Source organism: Anoplopoma fimbria, chromosome 9 (assembly GCF_027596085.1).
Source record: "Anoplopoma fimbria isolate UVic2021 breed Golden Eagle Sablefish chromosome 9, Afim_UVic_2022, whole genome shotgun sequence".
Classification (NCBI taxonomy): Eukaryota; Metazoa; Chordata; class Actinopteri; order Perciformes; family Anoplopomatidae; genus Anoplopoma; species Anoplopoma fimbria.
This window is the reverse complement of record NC_072457.1, coordinates 20,552,634-20,574,569: the sequence shown is the minus strand read 5'-3', so window position 1 is coordinate 20,574,569 and position 21,936 is coordinate 20,552,634. Positions and strand designations below refer to the sequence as shown.

The 21,936-nt window shown below is 43.4% G+C and overlaps 1 protein-coding gene across 1 annotated transcript in view; it reads left to right on the top strand.

Annotated features, from left to right (window-relative positions):
• Nucleotides 1–21,936, top strand: part of adgrl3.1 (adhesion G protein-coupled receptor L3.1) — a 109,288-nt gene that overhangs the window by 69,129 nt on the left and 18,223 nt on the right. The window contains 5 exon segments of the mRNA XM_054605184.1: nt 8,983–9,166; nt 13,378–13,500; nt 13,622–13,827; nt 16,277–16,453; nt 17,429–17,638. Of these exon segments, the coding sequence (XP_054461159.1) occupies nt 8,983–9,166; nt 13,378–13,500; nt 13,622–13,827; nt 16,277–16,453; nt 17,429–17,638 (900 nt within the window).

Below are 21,936 nucleotides of genomic sequence, written 5' to 3'. Positions count from 1 at the left end.
CATTTATGTGTTTGTGACTGAGATGAACTGTTTGAATTTGCAGCTTCAGAAGAGAGAAAGGTCCTGCAGGTTTTTCACACAGGTATTTCCGCTTCCTGGTATCGTTCATTACTTTGCCACACCATAGACCATGTTTTTTGGGTTTTTTTCTTTTTCTCCTCACACTCACAGCATGTGCAAGTTTGCGTGTGTGCGTGTGATCACACGTTACAACGCTCTCCGTGGAATCGACTCTACGCTGCAGCAGTTGTCTCATGATTTGCAAACCCCGACCCTTTGAGGAGGGAGATAAATTGGGCGGCTACATTGAACCAAAAAGCGTTGCATCAGAAACTCTGGTGCCACAAAAAAAAAGTTTTAGTCTCCTCAAAGGGTTGAGCATTCTTTTTGGTTTTTATATCACTTCTTATTTGTATTTTTTTTCCCCCTCCCACAGAATCAATGGCCATGATCGATATCAATAATAGCTCGTCTATTTTTGCAGTTTCTGTCTGTGGAATTGTAAACCAGGCCTGTCTATCCATCTCCATTCAGTGAAACGCCCGCTCTGCTGCTGTATCAGAGCGAGAGAAACAACCGAGCGTGATGGATACCACTGTTGCATATTGCTTGGTCACGGTGCCTTCAACAACAAGAAAAGAATAATACCAGCTTGTGTTTTGTGGCTCACTGTAAATGAATCCCCCCCTCCCTCCCGTTGGTCTGCTTCTATTGATGTTTGTCCGTGTTGACACCACAGGCTCACACCTTTAACTGAAACATCACATAGGCATGTTTCTGGTCAGCTACAGTGGGGCAAAAAAGTATTTAGTCAGCCACCAATTGTTGTGCAAGTTCTCCCACTTAAGAAGATGAGAGAGGCCTGTAATTTTCATCATAGGTACACCTAAACTATGAGAGACAAAATGAGAAAAAAAATTCCTGAAAATCACATTGTCTGATTTTTAAAGAATATATTTGCAAATTATGGTGGAAAATAAGTATTTGGTCAATAACAATACTTTGTTATATACCCTTTGTTGGCAATGACAGAGGTCAAACGTTTTCTGTAAGTCTTCACAAGCTTTTCACACACTGTTGCTGGTATTTTGGCCCATTCCTCCATGCAGATCTCCTCTAGAGCAGTGATGTTTTGGGGCTGTCGCTGGGCAACACGGACTTTCAACTCCGTCCACAGATTTTCTATGGGGTTGAGATCTGGAGACTGGCTAGGCCACTCCAGGACCTTGAAATGCTTCTTACGAAGCCACTCCTTCGTTGCCCGGGCGGTGTGTTTGGGATCATTGTCATGCTGAAAGACCCAGCCACGTTTCATCTTCAATGCCCTTGCTGATGGAAGGAGGTTTTCACTCAAAATCTCACGATACATGGCCCCATTCATTCTTTCCTTTACACGGATCAGTCGTCCTGGTCCCCTTGCAGAAAAACAGCCCCAAAGCATGATGTTTCCACCCCCATGCTTCACAGTAGGTATGGTGTTCTTTGGATGCAACTCGGCATTCTTTCTCCTCCAAACACGACAAGTTGAATTTTTACCAAAAAAGTTCTATTTTGGTTTCATCTGACCATATGACATTCTCCCAATCCTCTTCTGGATCATCCAAATGCTCTCTAGCAAACTTCAGACGGGCCTGGACATGTACTGGCTTAAGCAGGGGGACACGTCTGGCACTGCAGGATTTGAGTCCCTGGCGGCGTAGTGTGTTACTGATGGTAGCCTTTGTTACTTTGGTCCCAGCTCTCTGCAGGTCATTCACTAGGTCCCCCCGTGTGGTTCTGGGATTTTTGTTCACCGTTCTTGTGATCATTTTGGCCCCACGGGGTGAGATCTTGCGTGGAGCCCCAGATCGAGGGAGATTATCAGTGGTCTTGTATGTCTTCCATTTTTTTTTGCTTACCTATTGCAGATTCAGTCTTCCCAGCCTGGTGCAGGTCTACAATTTTGTTTCTGGTGTCCTTTGACAGCTCTTTGGTCTTGGCCATAGTGGAGTTTGGAGTGTGACTGTTTGAGGTTGTGGACAGGTGTCTTTTATACTGATAACAAGTTCAAACAGGTGCCATTAATACAGGTAACGAGTGGAGGACAGAGGAGCCTCTTAAAGAAGAAGTTACAGGTCTGTGAGAGCCAGAAATCTTGCTTGTTTGTAGGTGACCAAATACTTATTTTACCGAGGAATTTACCAATTAATTCATTAAAAATCCTACAATGTGATTTCCTGGATTCTTTCCGCCCATTCTGTCTCTCATAGTTGAAGTGTACCTATGATGAAAATTACAGGCGTCTCTCATCTTTTTAAGTGGGAGAACTTGCACAATTGGTGGCTGACTAAATACTTTTTTGCCCCACTGTATATAAAAAAAAAAATGTATATATATATAAATATTCAGAACATCAAGTGGACACCGCCTTTCTCATCTGTGTGCTGTAGATAGACTGCAGAATCTCTCTGCATCCTCCCCACACACACACACACACACACACACCCTTGATGGGCTAGCTCTTTTTCTCCTGATGCAGGCTTTTTTTCTTTTTTTCCTGAAAAGTCTTAACGTCAGCACCAGTCAGCAATGTCACATCACAGAACATGGGCTTAGGACTGTATGCGAGCCGACACGCACGCACACACGCCGCAAAAAAACATATCATCGACAATTATCTTGTGCCGCCGTGTCCAAACGGTCGGACATCTTTTTTCTTTTCTTTTTTTGGAAGCGCCTCCTTGATCTGATGCCCCATGAATTTCAAGGAGCAGCTGCTTTTAAAGCGCAAGTTCAAATAGGAAAAAACAATCCAAACACACACGTGGTTCTGTGGCGGGGTGGGGGGGGGGGGGACTTGGGAGTGATCGATTCTATAATTAGCCTCAGTAATGTGAAACAAAATTATACCAACAGTCTCTTACTCTTGCCCAGATAGAAATGTGCGTGATTAGGGATGTGGCGTGGTGCTGCCCTCTCCTCGTTAATTATCTACTGCACTAATTGCCAAGTGAGGAGAGTGGGCAGGAGGTTTGGGTTCTTAATAGAGACAAAAAAAATAATTGAATTCTCTCTTTCCTTCTCTCTCTCTCTCTCTCTCTCTCTCTCTTTCACTCTCTCTCCCGCTCACACTTCATCTCTCCTCCTTTCTCGCTTCGTTCGGGGAGCTGGGGACTCGTTTCATGTATACTAAATTGGCAATTTATTCATGATGAAGTTGGTGGTGTGGAGAGGCTTTCATGCTGTAGGGTGGAATTGATGGAGGGAGGTGGAGTCTGTAAGGTAGACTGAGGGGGGGGGGAAAGAGACGGGGAGGTGTACGAATTAAACACAACAAGAGAAGAGTCACAGAACGAGAAATGGAATGCGAGAGAGAAAACAATAAAAGAGGTGGGGGGGGCAGCGGGGAGACAGTGATGCTCAATGACAATGTCTAATTTGCCCTCTATTTATGGACGGCGGGTCAGGACATGACGCGCTGCGAATTTAAAGCCTGATTTAGCTGCGAACTCATCCTGTCAGGGAAACCAAAAAAAAAGACAAGCTCTACCGACAACAACATCTGACAGATAAGCCCCGCTCCCTCCGATGAAAAACATTTTCACAACATGCACTTTTCTCAGAGCTCAGCCAGGCAGCTAGAAAGAGCAAAGAACACAAAAACAAGGATCCGTTCTTTTCCTCCACCCCCTGGCCCCCCACCCAAACTTTCTGTCGCACTTCTAAACATCCCAAATCCGTCCATTTTACAAAGTGTGTCCTACTGCGTGCAAGGGTGCACATACTGTACGTCCGTGTGCATGTGTGCGTATGCCCCCCCCCCCCCCCCCCCCGTGTGGCTGGGAGTAGTAGAACGGCCCAGCTCGAGTCTGTCTTGCCACTGCTGTTTACGCTGGATTACCCCAACGCTTCAAAGCATTTCACTTCTGCCCCATTTACTGTGTGTGTGTGTGTGTGTGTGTGTGTGTGTGTGTGTGTGTGTGTGAGAGAGAGTGTGTGGGCATGTGCACATGCCTGCCCTGTAATGCATAGTCAAACACACACACACACACACACACACACACACACACACACACACACACATACGCACTAGCACAAACGACACCCTTATCTGTCTCTGCAGAGTCTCTCCCCTCTTTGAAGACCTCAAAAAAAAAAAAAGAAAAAGAAAAACCTGTCTCCATTTTAGCCCTCAAGTCCTCATACTTGATAGAAATGTCACCAACAGGCACCAGAGATTACACACACACACACACACACACACACACACACACACACACACACACACACACACACACACACACACACACACACACAAAACACGTATACTCCATCTTTGAGTTTCTGATGAGGAGATGTCTGGACCTCAAGGAAATCACACCCCCTTCTTCTACCTCACCTATCTCTCCCTCTCTCTTCCTCTCCAGATCTCAATCTCCACATTGGCGAATTACATTTCAATGAAAAAATAAATAAATAAATATGAAAATTGAAAATGTGAAGATAATCAAAAGTTCAATAAAAAGCAATGAAAAAAGTTTAATGAGAGTAGAGAGGAGGGGGGGGGTTATCTAAAACACATCAAAGTGAACGTAAGCGAATAGAAGCAGCGGCGCTGCCGTCGTATCAGCCGAGGCCCACAGAGCATCCCTCTCCTCCGCCTCGCTCTCCGTTTGCCTGCTGCCACTGTACAGCAAGTGGAGCAGAATGATGCGCTGCAATGCTTCTCCCGGCCCTCCCTCGTGCACGCCCTCAACAACACACACACACCAGCGCACGTGCCTCCCATGCACTATGCAAAGACTTGATATATGGCATGTATATGTCACTGCATATGGGCTCATCCATGCACACACAGAGCTCTAAGAGCACAGCACAATGGAAGCAGCTAAGTTCTAGTTTCAAACAAATCGGGTGCTGCTTTTGGAGTTTTGGTGCCATCATTTCATACAGTAATGCATTGGGGGATTGTTGCCAAAGTTTTGGGCAGGGATGGGAAGAGAGCACGGTTACTCAAGTACAAGTAAAATAATGTGTGTAAAAATGTACTAAGAGTTAAAAAAGAATAAAAGTAGATCAACTTCACTGTACTCAGGGCAAAGCATTACATTTTGAAAAGGGGAAAGAGGGATGGAAGGAGGGGAAAGAAAACAATTTGGTGATGTTATTGTTTAAGCCGATTAAAATCAATCAAAATCAATCAAAAGTCAACATATAGGTCTACACAACACCCCACCGTCCAAACCAACAATAGGATGCATTTCATTTGTATTGAGGGAAACACTGCAGCCTGTACATTTAACTGTTCATCAATTATAAAACCACAAAAATAAAATAACTCAATACCAGTCAATAAATAAAAAGTCTATTTGCACAGCGGCGGCTGAAAGAAAAACACAAGGCTATTGAAATTAAATAACACTTATTGTACGATCAACAGCAGAATGTTTACAAAACACTCTCAATCCATCTCCCAGCATATACTTATAAAGTCCATTCTTCCTCTCTGTTCCACTGTGTCCCTCAGAATGTCCAGACATGATGAGCTAAATGAGGCTAGCTGCAGTCACCGTCACTTTGTACAATTAAAATGAACAAGAGTACATATCAAAGTCACCTAGCGTCCTGGCCGGTTGGTGCCACGCCCACCGGAAATAAAAAAACAACCTGCGTCACACGTGACTATGTGTTAGCTAGCAGCTGCATTTCAGGCACTTGCAAACTTATAACTGCATAGCTTTTGGTTCCATCCACATTTTCTTATAATACAAGTTGCATGCTGTCTAAAACCTTGAGGTTAATTTAATAAAATAGTGTGGACAAAATGCTTATTTCACATTTAATGTGCATACTAAGTGTTTTCTTAAAGGCTGTTTTTGGCTATATTTCTGTAGTAATGCGTCCTAAAACCCAACATTTTTTTGCAGTTACTAAACAAGTGAATAAATGAGACTACAAAACGTCCTCCTCCACAGGAGGGACGTTTCCTTATCCTGTTTTATTCTTGACGAGGGAACTAGTGCGATGCTAATTCCCGGGGGTTGGCCGACAAAAGATATGTCATCCCTGCAGCACTAAATACAAAGTCAATGGAGAGACAGATGAATTGTTTCCCACTCTGGTGTAGGCGGGACTTAAAAGCGCTCTGTCTCAATGACAAGTTACAATAATGCTGATGTAACTCTTTATTATATTGGATTGCTGTACTGTTCACAGAGTGCTAGGCCCAGCCCTAATGTGGTTCAGATAATCTGGATATTATTATCGATCATTTGGATGTAAAATGGCCAAAAATGTTTACAAAAAAAGTCCATCAGTGGAATTGTTCCTTGACACATAAAGTATGAATCATTATAATACCGTTGACAGTGCTCTGTCCACTGTAGAGCTACAACTGATGATTACTTTCATTGTTGATTATTATAATTATTATTTTCCAGATTAAACGATGGTTATATAATTTCAGAGATTATTGCAAAACAACGGAGACAGAAACACGTGTATATACACATGTGTGCGCTTCACATCCACTCCTGCTTATTCTGGTTTGTTTGCTGAAGCAGTTGATTAATTAGTTTTTGTTTACATGTAGCCCTCCCGAACTCATCAGATATGCATCCCAGCCAATTAGCTGCTAGCGCTAAAAGAGGACATAACATTATCATATTAGCTCGTTGGCTGAGCAACTGTTTCATGTGTGTGATATTTACTGTAACTACATGCGGATGTCACACCCCCAAAATAAACAGGTGGGATAAACTCTAATTCCAGAGGGGGCAACCGCACGTTTTGTAGCACATGCCATGAAAGCTTATGAGTCCCCATCACAGTGTTTCTCTATCTAGGGATGCTTTCCCTACGCGCTGCACACACACAGACACACACAAACACACTATTTACATCTTGATGATCTCTGTTGCAGCTAGTCTTCCCTCCCTCCCTCCTGCTCTCTCACTTCTCCATAACCCCTGAGCAGAGAAAGGGCAGAGAGGGAAGTCAAATGTTTGATTTGTGAACGCCAATAAACCAATGTCTCTCACTCTTCCTCCTGGCCCTTGCAATTCCCCACTGGACGAACCCCACCCCTTCGCTTGTATAATGTCACCTTTTCTTTTTCTTTTTTCAACTCCCCGTCCCTTCCACCCTCCTCCTCAAGGGGGAGAAGCGCCGAAAGAGCGACAGATAAGCGAGGGATGGTAGTGTGCGCTCGCGGGGAAGGTGGTTAACAGTGGTAGAAAGCGAATATAAAGAGACAGTCAGGCAGTGTGAGATGTGTGCATTTGATAGCACCTGTATTCGCTCCCCCCCCCCGTCTTGTTCCCAGCGGACTCCTGTCACCACAGACTCACTGGACTGTTTTATCGCTCTCCCAAGGCTCTCCCCTTCTTCTTCTTCACCCCCCTTCTCCACCGGCTCTCTTTTCTCTCAGTTTCTTTATCTCTCCAAGGGTTTTTTAAGACGTGTGTGTGTCTCTGTGTGTGTGTGTGTGTGTGTGTGTGTGTGTGTGTGTGTGTGTGTGTGTGTGTGTGTGTGTGTGTGTGTGTGTGTGTGCAATGTTCATGTCTGAAAACGAGGAGGTGAATTCTTAAGAGCATAAAGGAATGTGAGCCGGAGACAAAATAAGTATTGTTACACAGGGGGGGCGATTCATCTAGGCAAGCCAACTCTTCTCCGTTTGGTATTATTTTTGGATTCAAGACCGCTTTGCGCGGCTGGATATGACCCAGCAGACATTATCTGATAAAACACTAATTTCTTCTCAGGCCCTCAAGCACAAGTTTTCCCAACTCAAAGATAAGACTGTTGTTTAATAAAAATAAGAAAGAGACAGAAATGAACCAGGTTTGGGGGTGTAGACACAAAGTGATTGCAATCAGCTAATTAGCTTAGCTTGATTATCAAGAACAGGTCTGATTGCAGCTGCGGCGGGCCGTTCCAAGTAGATCATTGGTTCCCGTGGAACGAAAAAAGCCCAGTAACTACAGAATCTTGTCTTTTTTTTTTACTGGTAACTTTATTTTCCTGTTCGTGTCAGTCTTAACAGTGGCTTACGTTCGACGCTAAGAACAACTTAACCTCACTTTTTGTCAAATTACTAATTCATTTACGAATACATTTTTTGTGACTTTAATGTAACATGTGAGGCAAACTAAGTGTACTAAGTTTTAACTAAGTGTACATTAGCAGAATTAACAAAAAATTCTTGAATTGATCTTGACAATGCTAGATGGCTTCTAGCAAGCAATTCAACTTCCATCGATGCTAATAACTTCCTCACACAGCCAACACAAAATAACTATTGAACCAATGTCATAGCATATGGATAAAGCCCATCTTGGTTTGTTGTCTGCTGTCCTTCATAGTGTGTCTTTAGAAGTACAAACAGTACATGGATGGACTACTGTATATCAGAGCACAAATGAGACAAAAAATGAGCTAGTTAGCTCGCTAACGCAGCCTCCGCCCCAATCCACACCGCTGGCAGGCTTCTCCTCCGGAGCTCCCGTCTGCTCTGCTCCTGTCAAAGTAGTCTTCCAGCGGCGGAGATTAAAAGTGGGCATGCTTGTACCCCACGAGCAAGTCAAAGCACTGGGTGTTCCTGTAATGCTCTACAGGAATGCCCCGCCGCGGCTGCTATCAAATTCTGCTGTTATTTTCAAAACACAAAATCCTTTTATAAAGAGAATTTAGAGAAGATACAATTCAAGAAATGTACTTTTAATTTAACAGCTTCTGTGTTTTTGCCTTTGTTATGTCTGCATGGGAATGCCACATTTGCCTCGCCTACATTTTTTTATTGTCGTCATGATTTATGATAAATGAAAAGCCACTGCATTCTCACTGTTGCATCCCACTGACTGCTGTCTACAGTAGTTGTGGTGTAGCATTGGTATTTGTACTGTGAATAGGTTTGCATTCACTTTTACATGAGCATCATTGGCTATAAAAGTGTTAGCAGAGGCTTCCGCCGTGTGATCACCCTGTTTTTTGCTGCTGTCCCAGGCCATGGTGGAGACGGTGAATAATTTGCTGCAGCCGAGAGCCCAGGCGGCGTGGAGGGAACTGCCCACCAGCGGCCAGCTGCACTCGGCCACTCTGCTCCTCGACACGGTGGAGACCGGGGCTTTTATGTTAGCCGACAACCTCCTCAAGACTGACACTGTGCAGGAGACCACTGACAACATCCGTGAGTACAATTTTTATATATTTTTTTGGTTCCTTCCTGTCCTCAAAACTCAGTTGGACCTTGCAACTGTCAAGGAGCCTGTTGAGATGCCCTCAAGCAAGACACTTAAATTCCATTTACTCTGGTGAAGCTACACAGTGGCTGGAATGGGCATGTAGGAGCAAAAAGAATGGCTCTGCTGAAACAAAAACATTTTTTTATGTTTTGTTGACTTTACCTGAATCCAATGTAATAGAGGGAAGCATTTCTAAGACGTGCCCACATCTGGGCAGAAAAGTGATTATTAGATTTCACAGGATTTTCTTTCTTTCCTCTCTTTTTTTTTCCTTTCAGTGATCCTATAATAACGTAAACCAGCCCAGGCTGCTCAAGATCTAAGAATATGATGTAATATCAAAGTAAGAGGCAACGCTGACAGCAGGCATTACTGAACCTGCCACCTCAGATCTATGTCTTACAGTAAAATACAAACCAGAAACAAAGTACACTATAAAACTTCACAGTGTGTCAAATAGTATCACCATCCCTCATGTGTGCAATTACACACATGGGTGCCGTACATGTGAATGGAAGTAGGGCAGAATAATGCTATTGCTTTAAAGCTTAGGTGGTTAAGAAAGAAACGTATGGAAGATTAGCTTGTCGTGTGATCACATGAATCCCAGCTAAAACAGCGCCAGTCCCAAACAATGATTGGATAAGCATATAAACATGTTTATAGCATTATGTGTTCGTAGGCTTGTCAGATTATATAGATTTTATGTCAGAGATATTTTTCTGACAAGAAGAATTTCAGACTGGCTCCCAAGTGTAAAGTATTTTCAGATTTTTGCACCACTAAAAATAAGGCTTCCAGAAGAGTTCTTCTTGAAGGGACAAGGTTATTCCCAAGAACCATTTGCTTCTGAGGATCCCTTTTTTGAAGAAAGTGTTTTTCAAGGGTTCTTTGTGATAAAAAAAAAAGGTTACATCAAGAACCCATTTCATCCAAAGTACCCCTTCTTGGAAGGAAGAGTTCTTACAGGGTTGTTGAAAACTGTGATTGTGAACCATGATTTATTTTGTTGGAATATAAGAGGGCTCTCGGTAGAACCATCTATAAGGGGTTCTGGATGTAACCCTTGGAATATAAAATGGGGTATTGATAGAACCCCCTGGTTAGGTTAATGATTAAACCATTTAATAAAAGGGGAGAACCCCCTAGATGCGTTCTTGTAAGCACCCTTAGAAGGTGAAAAGCTTCTGCATTGAAACTCCTCAGAGGGTTCTTTGGGGAACCCTTACAAAATAGACTGTATTTATAAGCCACTCTAAGTGTGAAAATGAATAAACACAACAAAAATCAGTTATCCCATAATAAACATTAAAGGGATGTCTACGATAACTCATATCTTTGATTGTATTTCAATCTAGAATCTGCAAAAATATGTAAAAACAAAAAAGAAAAAAAAGAAAGTAGCTCATATTGATTAACATTTTACATCACAGTTTGAATGAATACAGTCATATACATGGGACTTTGAGGGAATGTATTTAGTCAATGTCAAACTCTTTTACTAAAACACAGCCTCTGGCGTGCCGCCATTTACTGTCCCTGACTGAGCAAACTACTAATTTGTGCAACAATATTATTGAAATTTGAAAATGTGACACCTCACATAAAAAAATAATTAATAATAATGTGATTGAATTCTCCAGACAACTTCTGTGCAAAACAACATGTGCAATAGACTGAATGTATTTTCAGCTCGACACGACTGCTTAATTATGTATAGTGGGCTTGTAAAGCTGTCCGAGAGAGGTCATAATGAAGAGTTCCATGTTGTAGTGTGAGAGGTTTTGAAGGGTCAAATCCACATAGACATCTGATGGAATGCAAAGTGAAAAAAAATGACCTGAGGCACAGATGAATTCTTCGCCAGAGACAATAATTCTTATTTATTTTTTTCCCCCCATATTTGCCTCCCTCCACTTGTAGGCGGAATCGACAAAGCAGAACAAAGCTAGTTATTATGGCGTTGTGCACATCACTTCCCCCCCCGTCCTCTCTCTTTCCCCTCCCTCCATCTCTCCTCACTGATCCTCTCATCATGGAGCTATGGAATGAGGCAGAAATGCCGGAGAACAAAAGCCCTCTTTGCTTTCTGTGCCTTTTAGTCGACAGTATATATCTGTGAGCCGTCTTTTCATCTGCACCCGTGACCAGCCAGTTGCAATCACTTACGTTCCCCCTTCATCATCTTCCTGTTTACTCCCCTTTTGATTAGAGATTTCAAAAACGTTCCTGCAATTCATCTCCCCATTACTGTGCTTGTGCGTACAACCCGTTAAGAGATGAAAAGTCATGAAGGAGGAGCAGCAGGAGGACGGAGGAGGATGAGGAAAGAAGAAGAGTGGATGAGCGCATGCTTGAGGGTGATGCCAGTGGTGGAATGTCAAATGATGCTTTGAGGTTTTTTATTGAAGTTACACAAAGGGGTGATAACATTACAGTATTTTTGTTTGTCTTATCGCAGACAGATGACATGACTCGGTCTCGTTCTTCTTTGAGTTTAAGCGAAACAGTTCACTCCCAGCAACTGCCGTCCTACACAATTTTTTCACCTTACATAATTTCAGACTTTTATATCCTCCGATTTTTTTTCCCCGGCCCATGAACGCACCACATGGATGTGGTTACATAAACAGTTATGGAGATGTAGGCTATAACACATCTCTGAGGAACTTAAAAAAAACAGGAAATCATCTTTTTTTGTGAAAAAGAAAAAATCTGTCCTCTCCTTTTTTTGTGCCGTTAATCTTCCCTGCCAGCTAATCCAGTGGGCAGATCCAGTGTGATTATCTCTCCTTTTTTATTCACAACCGCCTCTCATCTCTCTCCTCCTCTCCTCCCATCCTCACTTCCCTCTCTCTCTCTTTCTCTCCATCTCCTCCCTCGCCACTCTCCTCCTTTCACTTTCTTTAAGCCCCCCCACTTCCAAGTCTTTCAGAGGAGACTGAGCGCCGGGAATAAATTACCTCAAATGACACATTTTAAAGAAGCCACTGCAGGTGATATTATCGTGTTAGATTTTTATTTGTGTGACTGCGCGCCGCAGTATCCGGCAGATGAATAAATAGTGTTATTATTAGAACCAAAACAATGATTTGAAAGGGATAACACGGCGGTAACAGCGTGCGCGTGTGATAACGATAATGAACGAGTGTTTCTTCGGAGGAGGATTGTCATGACAGGGATGCTTTAATTAGATTAGACTCAGCTTGTTTTTGATGCCCCGCTGCTTGAGCGTGGGCGTGGATGTGATTGTGTGTACTTGTGTGTTTGGCTTGGCTCGTGCGCAAGTAAGGGACACTTAAGCGGTGTTTTCTCTTCCTCTCTGCCAGTATTTGCATATCAGTGTCTGTGTTTATGTCTGCCTGCCTCACTCTGCATCCATTTCCTCCTCTCTGAGGCCTCAGCATCTCTTGCCTCCGTCTCCCATCTATTGTACTCAATGGGAGGATGCGGTCTTCTTTTTGCCCTTGGCCACTCTAGTCCACTCCTCTCGACCTCAAATCTGCTCGTTACCCTCTCTTCTGACTACCCTTTTTCTTTGTTTTTACCTCGCTCTAGCTCATCTTCCTCTTTTCTGCTCAACTGCCTTTCCTTCCACTCTCTTCTCCCCATCCTCCCCCTCCCCCTCCTCCTCCTTCGCTCTCATTTCCATCCGAGCACGTCCTTGTGTTGTTTATTCGATCAAGGAGCCGTTTTTACCCCCGAAAGCAGTGTCTAAATCACCAAATCACTCAGAAGCACAAGCGATACGGCGGAGGTGTAATTAGTCCTTAATTAGAAACTCTATCTAATACATTACACCACCGTGATCGGGAAATGTGCTAACGAACCTGGATGGAGGAATGTGATTCCCACAATGCAGAGAGAGAGAGAGAGAGAGAGAGAGAGAGGGGCTGGATTGTCTACCTCGATGTGTTGGACCCAGTTGCCTGGAGACAAAAGTTATTTCACTTTGATGTGTGTCAGCTTTTTCTTTTTTCTTTTTTCGGCTGTGAAGCACTTAGTGAGAAAACATGGTTATTACAAGAGGCTACAAAACAAACCTGATGTGTGCAATGCTGCGACTTGACATTGTGTGTGTGTGTGTGTGTGTGTGTGTGTGTGTGTGTGTGTGTGTGTGCGCGTGTGTGTGTGTGTGTTCATCTGTGTGTTCCAGAGCTGGAAGTGGCCAGGCTAAGCACGGAAGGGAACCTTGCCGACCTGACATTCCCTCAATCAGAGCTACATGGAAACTCCATCCAGCTGTCAGCCAGCACTCTCAAGCAGCACGGCAGAAACGGTAAAAGAGAAATCTCACATTCTCTCTCACTATGAAGTCTGTAGCCCACCCCCAAACCCGCCTCCTTCTTTCTTGTCCAACCCTCTTTCAATGTTTTGTTTTCCGTGTTATCTCCTCACAGGTGAGATCAGGATGGCATTCGTCCTGTACAGGAACCTGGGGGCCTACCTGTCCACGGAGAACGCGAGCGTCCGGCTGAGCAGCGAGGCGGTCTACCCCAATTACTCCGTCATCGTCAACTCCCCGGTCATCACAGCCTCCATCAACAAGGAGAGCAATAAGGTTTACCTGTCTGAGCCCGTGGTCTTCACCGTCAAACACCTGCAGGTGAGGGGGGTGCAAGGTGACGACTTCTTTTTGCGATCAATGAAAGGGTAACTTTCGGTGAGATAATGGGACAGAAGTGGAGGTTAAAGGAAAAGGCCAATAGTGTCTGTGCAGCCAAACGATTTCATGGAAAATTAGGGAGTGCTGCACTGGGTCAAGAAACTCAATGTTGGTAATGTTAAAAGTAAAGATCAGTTGCTCTTTAAGGATAGGGCAAGTAGTCAAGTACTAATAAAGTACAAATATTTTAAACAGCATCGCAAAGACTATGGGCAAGCCAAATTTAGGGTGATCCCTTGTGACTTTTTTCACATTGTAGGCCTCAATATGTCTGTTGTCAGTTTACACTATTGTTAACTCATTATATTTATGCTTATTGTATTTATTATACATCAAATAATACTCTCCATTTTGCCAATTTGTGAGTATTACAGTTTATATTTGAAAATGATTTACCTCAATTTCTGATTTGATAAATATATAGAAAGGTGCCCTCAGTTGAGTGAAGAGCTCCACCAGGTGTGTCTGCAACGACCACTGCAGTATTGTGCAATTGAAATATTTCAACTCGTAATTGGTTAACCCCCCCCCCCCCCCCCTAGAACCAATGAGCTGAAAGGCATCGTAAAACACACTTCATTCAAACTCAAAAACAAGCATCAATCAATGTATTCCTCCCAATAGCAGTATTGAACAGGGAATATAAGGTGTTTTGAGATAATGTGTGAGTCACCGCAACTACAAGAGGTCTTTGAGCATGCAGCCATAACTGGCCACTGAAAATATTTGCTGCGGCAGAATGCAAGATTAGCCTTGGACAGACACAGAGATGCACACTCACTCACGTACACATGCACACAATCCTCCTGGTGGAGATGATAAAAATGTCTTGGTTTTTTTTAAGCCTTTATGTGAGTCAGTTTCAGTACATGTTTGCATTGAATTTTCTCACCGTCATGTCTTAGAAGTGTTTAAGTGTCCAATGCCATGTGACACAGGTCACATGACCCATTGCTTTTTAAAATTTGAACACATCGTTCAGCTGTTTAGCATATAATCAGAGGGCCTTGGATGTTTTTCAAACTGCCAAACAATACCAAGGACTTCTTTCACACATAAACTGGACCGTCATTGTTTTTTATTTGCCATAGACCTCTACTGCCACCCAAAAACTTTAGAAAACACACGTAAACATGACACACAGTTGAACTCGTTGATATGTTCCTTCACCAGAATGAACATGGGCACTGTGGTGTATTTTGATTTAATTTCACACACATGCCGTCTTGATGCTATAAATACTCACCAGAGCACAAAATGTGTGATAATCCACAGCTGAGAGTAGTTTCCCAGCAGATGCACCATTAACTACGTTTGCTGAAATCTACAGTGCCCCCCCGCTGTTTAAGGATTAGGATATAAGTGGGCTCGGGCTAGAGTCCCACAGACAGGTTGGGGAAAGTTGGAAAGTCCTGACTAATGGACTAATGCGCTGTTGGGTTAGGTCCTTTTAAAGGAATTTGTTGACAATAAGAACAATACTGAATAACGAAATCCTTTAATAGACTCTAGACTTAGGACTTGAGACTTTAAGTAAATTTCATAGCTGTGGCTTTACTTACTTGGATATTTATATATAATTATGCTTATTTCATAAAAAGGTTTTGGTCGTAGTTATGTAAAAAAAAACTGACTTGCACATTTCTGAACAAGTTTTGTGATTTGCTTTGACACTACTCAACTTGATTGACGTTGACGTGACCCAAGAAGCGCTCCGGTATTGACAGCAACTTCAGACTGATATTAGGGGTATGATTCCATATTGCTTCATACTGTATGAATTGTGGTGCTCGATGCGACACTTTTTATGTTGTGTTGCTCATTCACCAAGCAAATGTTGATCCAGTTGGTGATCCAGCTTGTTGGCGGAGAAGAGTTCCTCGCTGTTTCACTTGCTCATTTTGAGAGTAACTTTACAAACTACACACACACACACACACACACACACACGCACACACACACAGCTCCATCAGTTTACACAACACAAGCGGCTCCTACACTTCAGAATCTCACACAGTAATCATGGACGCGGCGCCGGCGCCTCCTGCCACGGCTCCGTGTTTATTTGTTGCTGCATTCTGTCCCTTCTGTTTGTTGCTTTGTTGTTGTGTGTGCTTGACTCCCCTCTCTGTGTTCCTTCCTCTCCATCCCTTCCTCCACCAATTCCTCCCACCGTTTTCTCACTTTCCTTGGCTCTCCCGATGCTCCATCTTTTCTACCTCCCACCTCCCCATGACTAACTATCCGTTCTCTGCCTCCCTGTTCCCCCCACCCCCTCCTCCCTTTTGTCCCTCTCTATCAATTTCTTTCCCTCGCCTTCTCTTTCTTCTCCCTCTCCTTCTCCCTCCTCCTCTTCCTCCTCCTCCTCCTCCTCCTCCCTCGCCCCCAGCATTCGGAAGAGAACTTCAATCCCAACTGTTCGTTCTGGAGCTACTCCAAGCGCACCATGACGGGAATCTGGTCTACCCAGGACTGTCGTCTGCTGGCCACCAATCGCACACACACCACCTGCTCCTGCACACACCTCACCAGCTTCGCCGTGCTCATGGCCCACGTGGAGGTGAAGGTAGGCGTTCGTTCCGCGGCGCACAGCCAGGCCCGGGGATGGGCAAGATTAAAGGGTCAGTTGTTCATCACTCGATTAGCGGTGTCTGGCCAAGGCTGGTCAACGGATTCAAAGAAAAAAAAAGACGGGTGGGGGGAGGAAGGAAGAGAAGGGGGACCACAACATCTGGAAAATAGATTAGACCTCTCCAGACTCTCCAGTACTGAGTAATCATACTTGGCAGGAGAAGTTTTTTACAATTGATTCGTCAAGCCGGATGATGACATTGGGTTGACAAAAAAAAATGCACTTCTCTGGAGTTTCCAAAACAGAAACCAGAAAGACAAAAGCTTTAGGTCATATGTTATTGTAAAAAATGACTGATCAGAAGGTGAAAGTGGCCCATTTATTTTGATATCCATGAGCCGCTGTGGGCGGTGGATGAGAACCTTATTGTCCCGCTGCGTGTGGGATAAGCGCTCTTTGTCTCCGCTCTTTTGTTACATTAAGTTTCTTCCTCACAAAATCGGCTCTTGTAACTCTGCATTTGTCGTGACACCCGATCGCTCCCTCCGGGCCGGCGGATGTGTGTTACTTCTAAAGGGGTCATGGTCAGAGCTAGCTCGGCAGCCCCCTTTGTGAGCACAGTGTGAGGGTTTGAGCAGTAGATCCATCACAGCGGCGCCGTGTTGAACATTGCTCCTCCTGCCAGGTTGCCGGGACACTGATGGATAGAGCCGGCACACCTGTGCAACACGGCGTGACGCTGTGGCCCTGAACGCTCGGCGACACTCAGCCAAAGAGTCAGTCAGGGGAGGGGATGGGATGAGGAAGTGTGTCTGTTCCTACAGTATGTTTCATGGGACAACAACATGACTCGCGCATGTTTGTAGAAAATACCCAGAGCAAAACATAGCTAAATATAGTGGCTGCAAATGGCTATGGAATAATCAACACAGTAATCCACTCATCTCTCACTTGCCTCTCTCGCCACAGAAAGCGGACAGCATGCACGACCTGCTCCTGGACGTCATCACGTGGGTGGGGATCCTGTTGTCGCTGGTGTGCCTGCTCATCTGCATCTTCACCTTTTGCTTCTTCCGCGGGCTGCAGAGCGATCGCAACACCATCCACAAGAACCTCTGCATCAGCCTCTTCATCGCCGAGTCGCTGTTCCTGGTGGGGATCAACAGGGCCGATCAACCGGTAGGCATGCATCACGCGGGACATGCAATATTTTATATTTTGACTGGAAGCTTTGGACAGATCATCATCATTGGAATAGAGATGATATAGATAAATAAAGCCAAATATTTTGCACACAGGCTTCATTTCGAAAGTTATTTATTCATGCTGTGTTGGCAAGGGCTTAGCGTAACCGTCCACTGACCAATGCCGCTTATCAAACTGCATCATTGGCAGAGGAAACTGTTGCTGTCAATGGTTGACCACGTCGCAGCTACATAAATATGGCAGATTTGCTACATTCAAGTGTTCCAGGAATGAACAGAAAACAGAAATGTCTCTGAGAGGCTGTTAAATAAACCATATCTTTGTACACAGGCCAGTCTGGATTTTGCAACTTTTGTTGTAAAGGGGAAAAAGCAGAGTTTGCTTGCATTGTTTTTACTGCACATGCTCAGCTGTCCATGACATCATTGCTTTACTGAGCATAAGAGCCCTCCTCATATTAATCGTTTTACAGTCTGCGGCTAATTAGTTTAGTTTTAATTTAGTTTAGTTTATTTGCACAATTGAAACATAACAAATAACATTGATAAATGATATTACAGTGCAGGAAGAGGCAGAAATACGATAACGAATACAAAAATAAATGACATATGGTATGAAATATTGTTGAAAAAGCTTAATTCAGAAAGGATTGCCAACAAAATACAGAAATGCAGACAAAAACATTGATTTAACTTTAGGGTTACTAGCACAGTCAAGTTATCATACTCCCTGAATGAGTAACCTAAATAAACTGAAATGTAGGGTTGCCTGTTCTTTGGTGTCCCCAGTTTCAAAAGGAAGGGATTTACAATGCAAAGCGCATATTACAGAGACTTCCTCATTGGCTAGATAATGCATTAAGGCTTGTGTATTTGCTTTGTTGTAGCTTAGCTGATGTTTATGCTGTGCTTCAGTCTTCTGTTGCTTTTATTTTAGTCATCCCCCCTCAGGCTAAATAAGCTGCAGTCTATCTCTTTTGCCAGGGAATCCTGTTGGTTGTGAGGGGGATGTTTGTAGAAAAATAGAACGTTCACAAACAAAGCCCATATGAGGCAGGGTAGTGAATACGAGTTCAACCTGCGTTTGGCCGTTGACATGAGAGTTTCACACAGGACCAGAGAGTACACACATCACTGCTCAAACTGTAGAGTTACCCTCTATGACAAGAGCATAATAACATACTTTTAATGCGTTTTAATCTGCTTATTACACTGTGGTTATTCTGAAGTATAGTATAGTCATAAGCACTGATAAATATTCATAATTTATAAAAGCAAAATATCATTAAGCCTTTGCAAGATCAACACATAAAACATTGTAAAATTATGTTTTACTTTAATTAGTAATTAATTCAAATATACTATGAGCCTTGCAAGAAAAATAAATGATCAAATATTATGATAAATGACCTAATAGGTCATTATAAAATGCATTATAATGTGTTTTGTTTATGTTATAAAGTATGATTCATATACAGGAGTGCTTATAACTGTAATTACTCAGTGCTATAAGCAGGTAATAATGCATTATTAGTATGTTTATAATGCGTTATAGACATTGGGGTCAAAGCAAGTGTTACAGAAATTCCTCATGAATTGAATTGATTGCATAGTTACACTTGTTCGCATTAAACCTGAGATGACGAAATACAGTGCTGTGTTGTGAAGGACTCATGAGCACAGTCAAGGCCAGGTCAGATGATGCATGTTGACATTCAGACCAACCTTGGGGTTAATTCTGTGTCTCTGTGTCACTCTGAACTGGCTGTGTGTCATTGTTTGCATCAAAATGTCAAGGAAGTAATATCATGATCCTAATTCTTCTGAGTCAGCTATGCATTCAAGTACAACCTGTTCATGAATAGAGCATGATCCACTTCTCTGTGCACTGAGCAGTTATGCTAATACCTTCTTTAGAGGAGCAGGTTGACTGGCTTAAGTAGACTCAATTTGATTCCAACAGTGGTGCCACTCTCTGCAGTCTTTGAGGCTAAAATAACTTCACTAGTTAGAACCTAATTGCTCACTTTCTATGTTTCACTCCCGCTACCAAAACCTTACCAGATTGGACTTCCTATTACGGTTAATGATGCATGACCCCTGCTGCTTGTGTGGAATTGTGCTCAGCTTTTGCAGAAGATGAGGAAGAACAAAAACAAAACTTAAGCTTTGTGGGAAAAGAACAAACGATATCAAGCTCCGTCCCTAATGATGCAAAGTGCAGTTTTGGCTCAACCATCAGCGGACACATAGTCTGAATTCCAGTCACAGCCCAAGTTTTCTAGCAGGTAGGGCAGCCTTTGTGGCCCTGCATCACATTTTCACCTTTTAAGGGCATCCGTTAGTGAACGGCATCTTGTTTTCTTCTATGGAAGGGTACCCTCAAGGCACCTTTGACAGCTCTTTATCATGTTTTCTCCACTGGAGGGCATCCTAGAGGGAACTTAATCCTATTTTCTCCACTGGAATGACACCCTACAGAACGATTTATCATATTTTCTTTACATTGGTAGAACACCCTAGAGGGCACATAATTATGTTTTCTCCACTGGAAGGGCACCCTAGAAGGCACTTGATTATGATTTCTCCACTGGAAAGGCACCCTAAATGGCACTTCCTCATGTTTTCCCCACTGAAAGGGCACCCTAGAGGGCAATTTGTAACGTTTTCTCCGCTGGAAGGAACCCTAGACGGCACTTTTTCATGTTTTCTCCACTGGAAGGGGTAGCCTAGAGGGAACTGTGTCATGTTTCTCCAATGCAAGGGCTTCAGGCTGAGACTTGATAATGTTTTCTCCACTGGAAGGGCACTCTAGAGGGCACTTTATCATATTTGATCAATCATAGGAACGTCCATGAGGGCACCTCATCGTGTTTTCTCCACTGGAAGGGCATAATTGAGGGCACTTCATCATATTTTATCTACCATAGGGGTGTCCAAGAGGGCACTTTTGCTTTGTTTCTTTTGAACATTGGTTTTGTAAAGGAGGACGAACCCTGAGTCCACCAGTGCTTTAAAACTCACTTGGATGCAAAAACCTGGTGGGGCATATTCTGGGCTGAGACATTGTCCTTTAATTTCACTGGGCAAGGTCACCAAACCGTCTATATATACTCTAGGAAACCTTGATGTGTGCTTTCACGGTCTTACTGTACATTGTTCAACTCTTTGTCTTAGGTGGCCTTTGATTTAGTTGTAGCCGTATCCTTTACTCCCTGTCTGAAGCCTTAGAGCCGCCTCAGGCCTTCGCATCCTGCCGAGCAGTCAATAAGAAAAGAACATTATATACTTCTTTTGACATTGAGTTTTACCTTTCTGCGTCTGTGTATGTTTGTGTGTGTATTGCGTGGGAGGGATAACGTTGCGTTGTGTTGTATGTATGTGCGCCGGCGTATTTGTGTGTGCCGTTAATTACTGGTGACTATTTGTGACCTCCATTAACATCTTCAGCGTCACTTAGCTCGCAGACGGTTAAGCCAGTAATTCCAGCAGGGAAAGCTAAATGACTTTGCATAAGCAGCCACTCTTTGTTTTACCTGTGTGTGTGTGTGTGTGTGTGTGTGTGTGTGTGTGTGTGTGTGTGTGTGTGTGTGTGCGTGTGCGTGTCTTTGCGTGTGTGTAAGCTACACTGTGCGATCATTAGAAATGGAAATGAGTGACTCCCTCGCCCCCTAAACTCGTTGTCTCTCAGACATTAGGTAATTGTCTCTCGCTGCAAGCCCCTAACTTATAAAAGTGTGTCTGTAAGCTCTCCCGTTCAATGATTTAGGAGAGACTCTGTAGATTAGAACATCTCCATGAACGTGATGGACCACATCTCAGCGCTTGTTCTCTACCCTCCTGCTTTTCTTAAGCACCCCTCTTTTCTTCCCATCCTATTGCCTGAATTGTTAATGCGGTTTTAGGTTTGATACCCCTCTTTCATTTTCCTGCTGCTCATCACTTTGCTGCTCTGTGTTTTTCTTTTCTTTTTTTTTTTTTACAATCCCTCTCACAAGGTTCTCTAAGTGTTTTATCATCCGCCTCTCCAACTCTTTTACATTCCTTTCATCTGTCACTTTCCACTGGCTACTAACAATGTGATTTAAAAAATCCGCTCACTCACTTTCAGTGTGGACGTATTACAACTGGCTGGTACAGGTGGGTACCAATGGTCTACTTTTTTTGACAGTAGATGATCAGCCTACAGTATTATGACCATGTAGTTCACTTAAAACATACAGTTCGGCATTGAATGCAGACTATCCAGTATTATGTAAACTGATGGCTTTT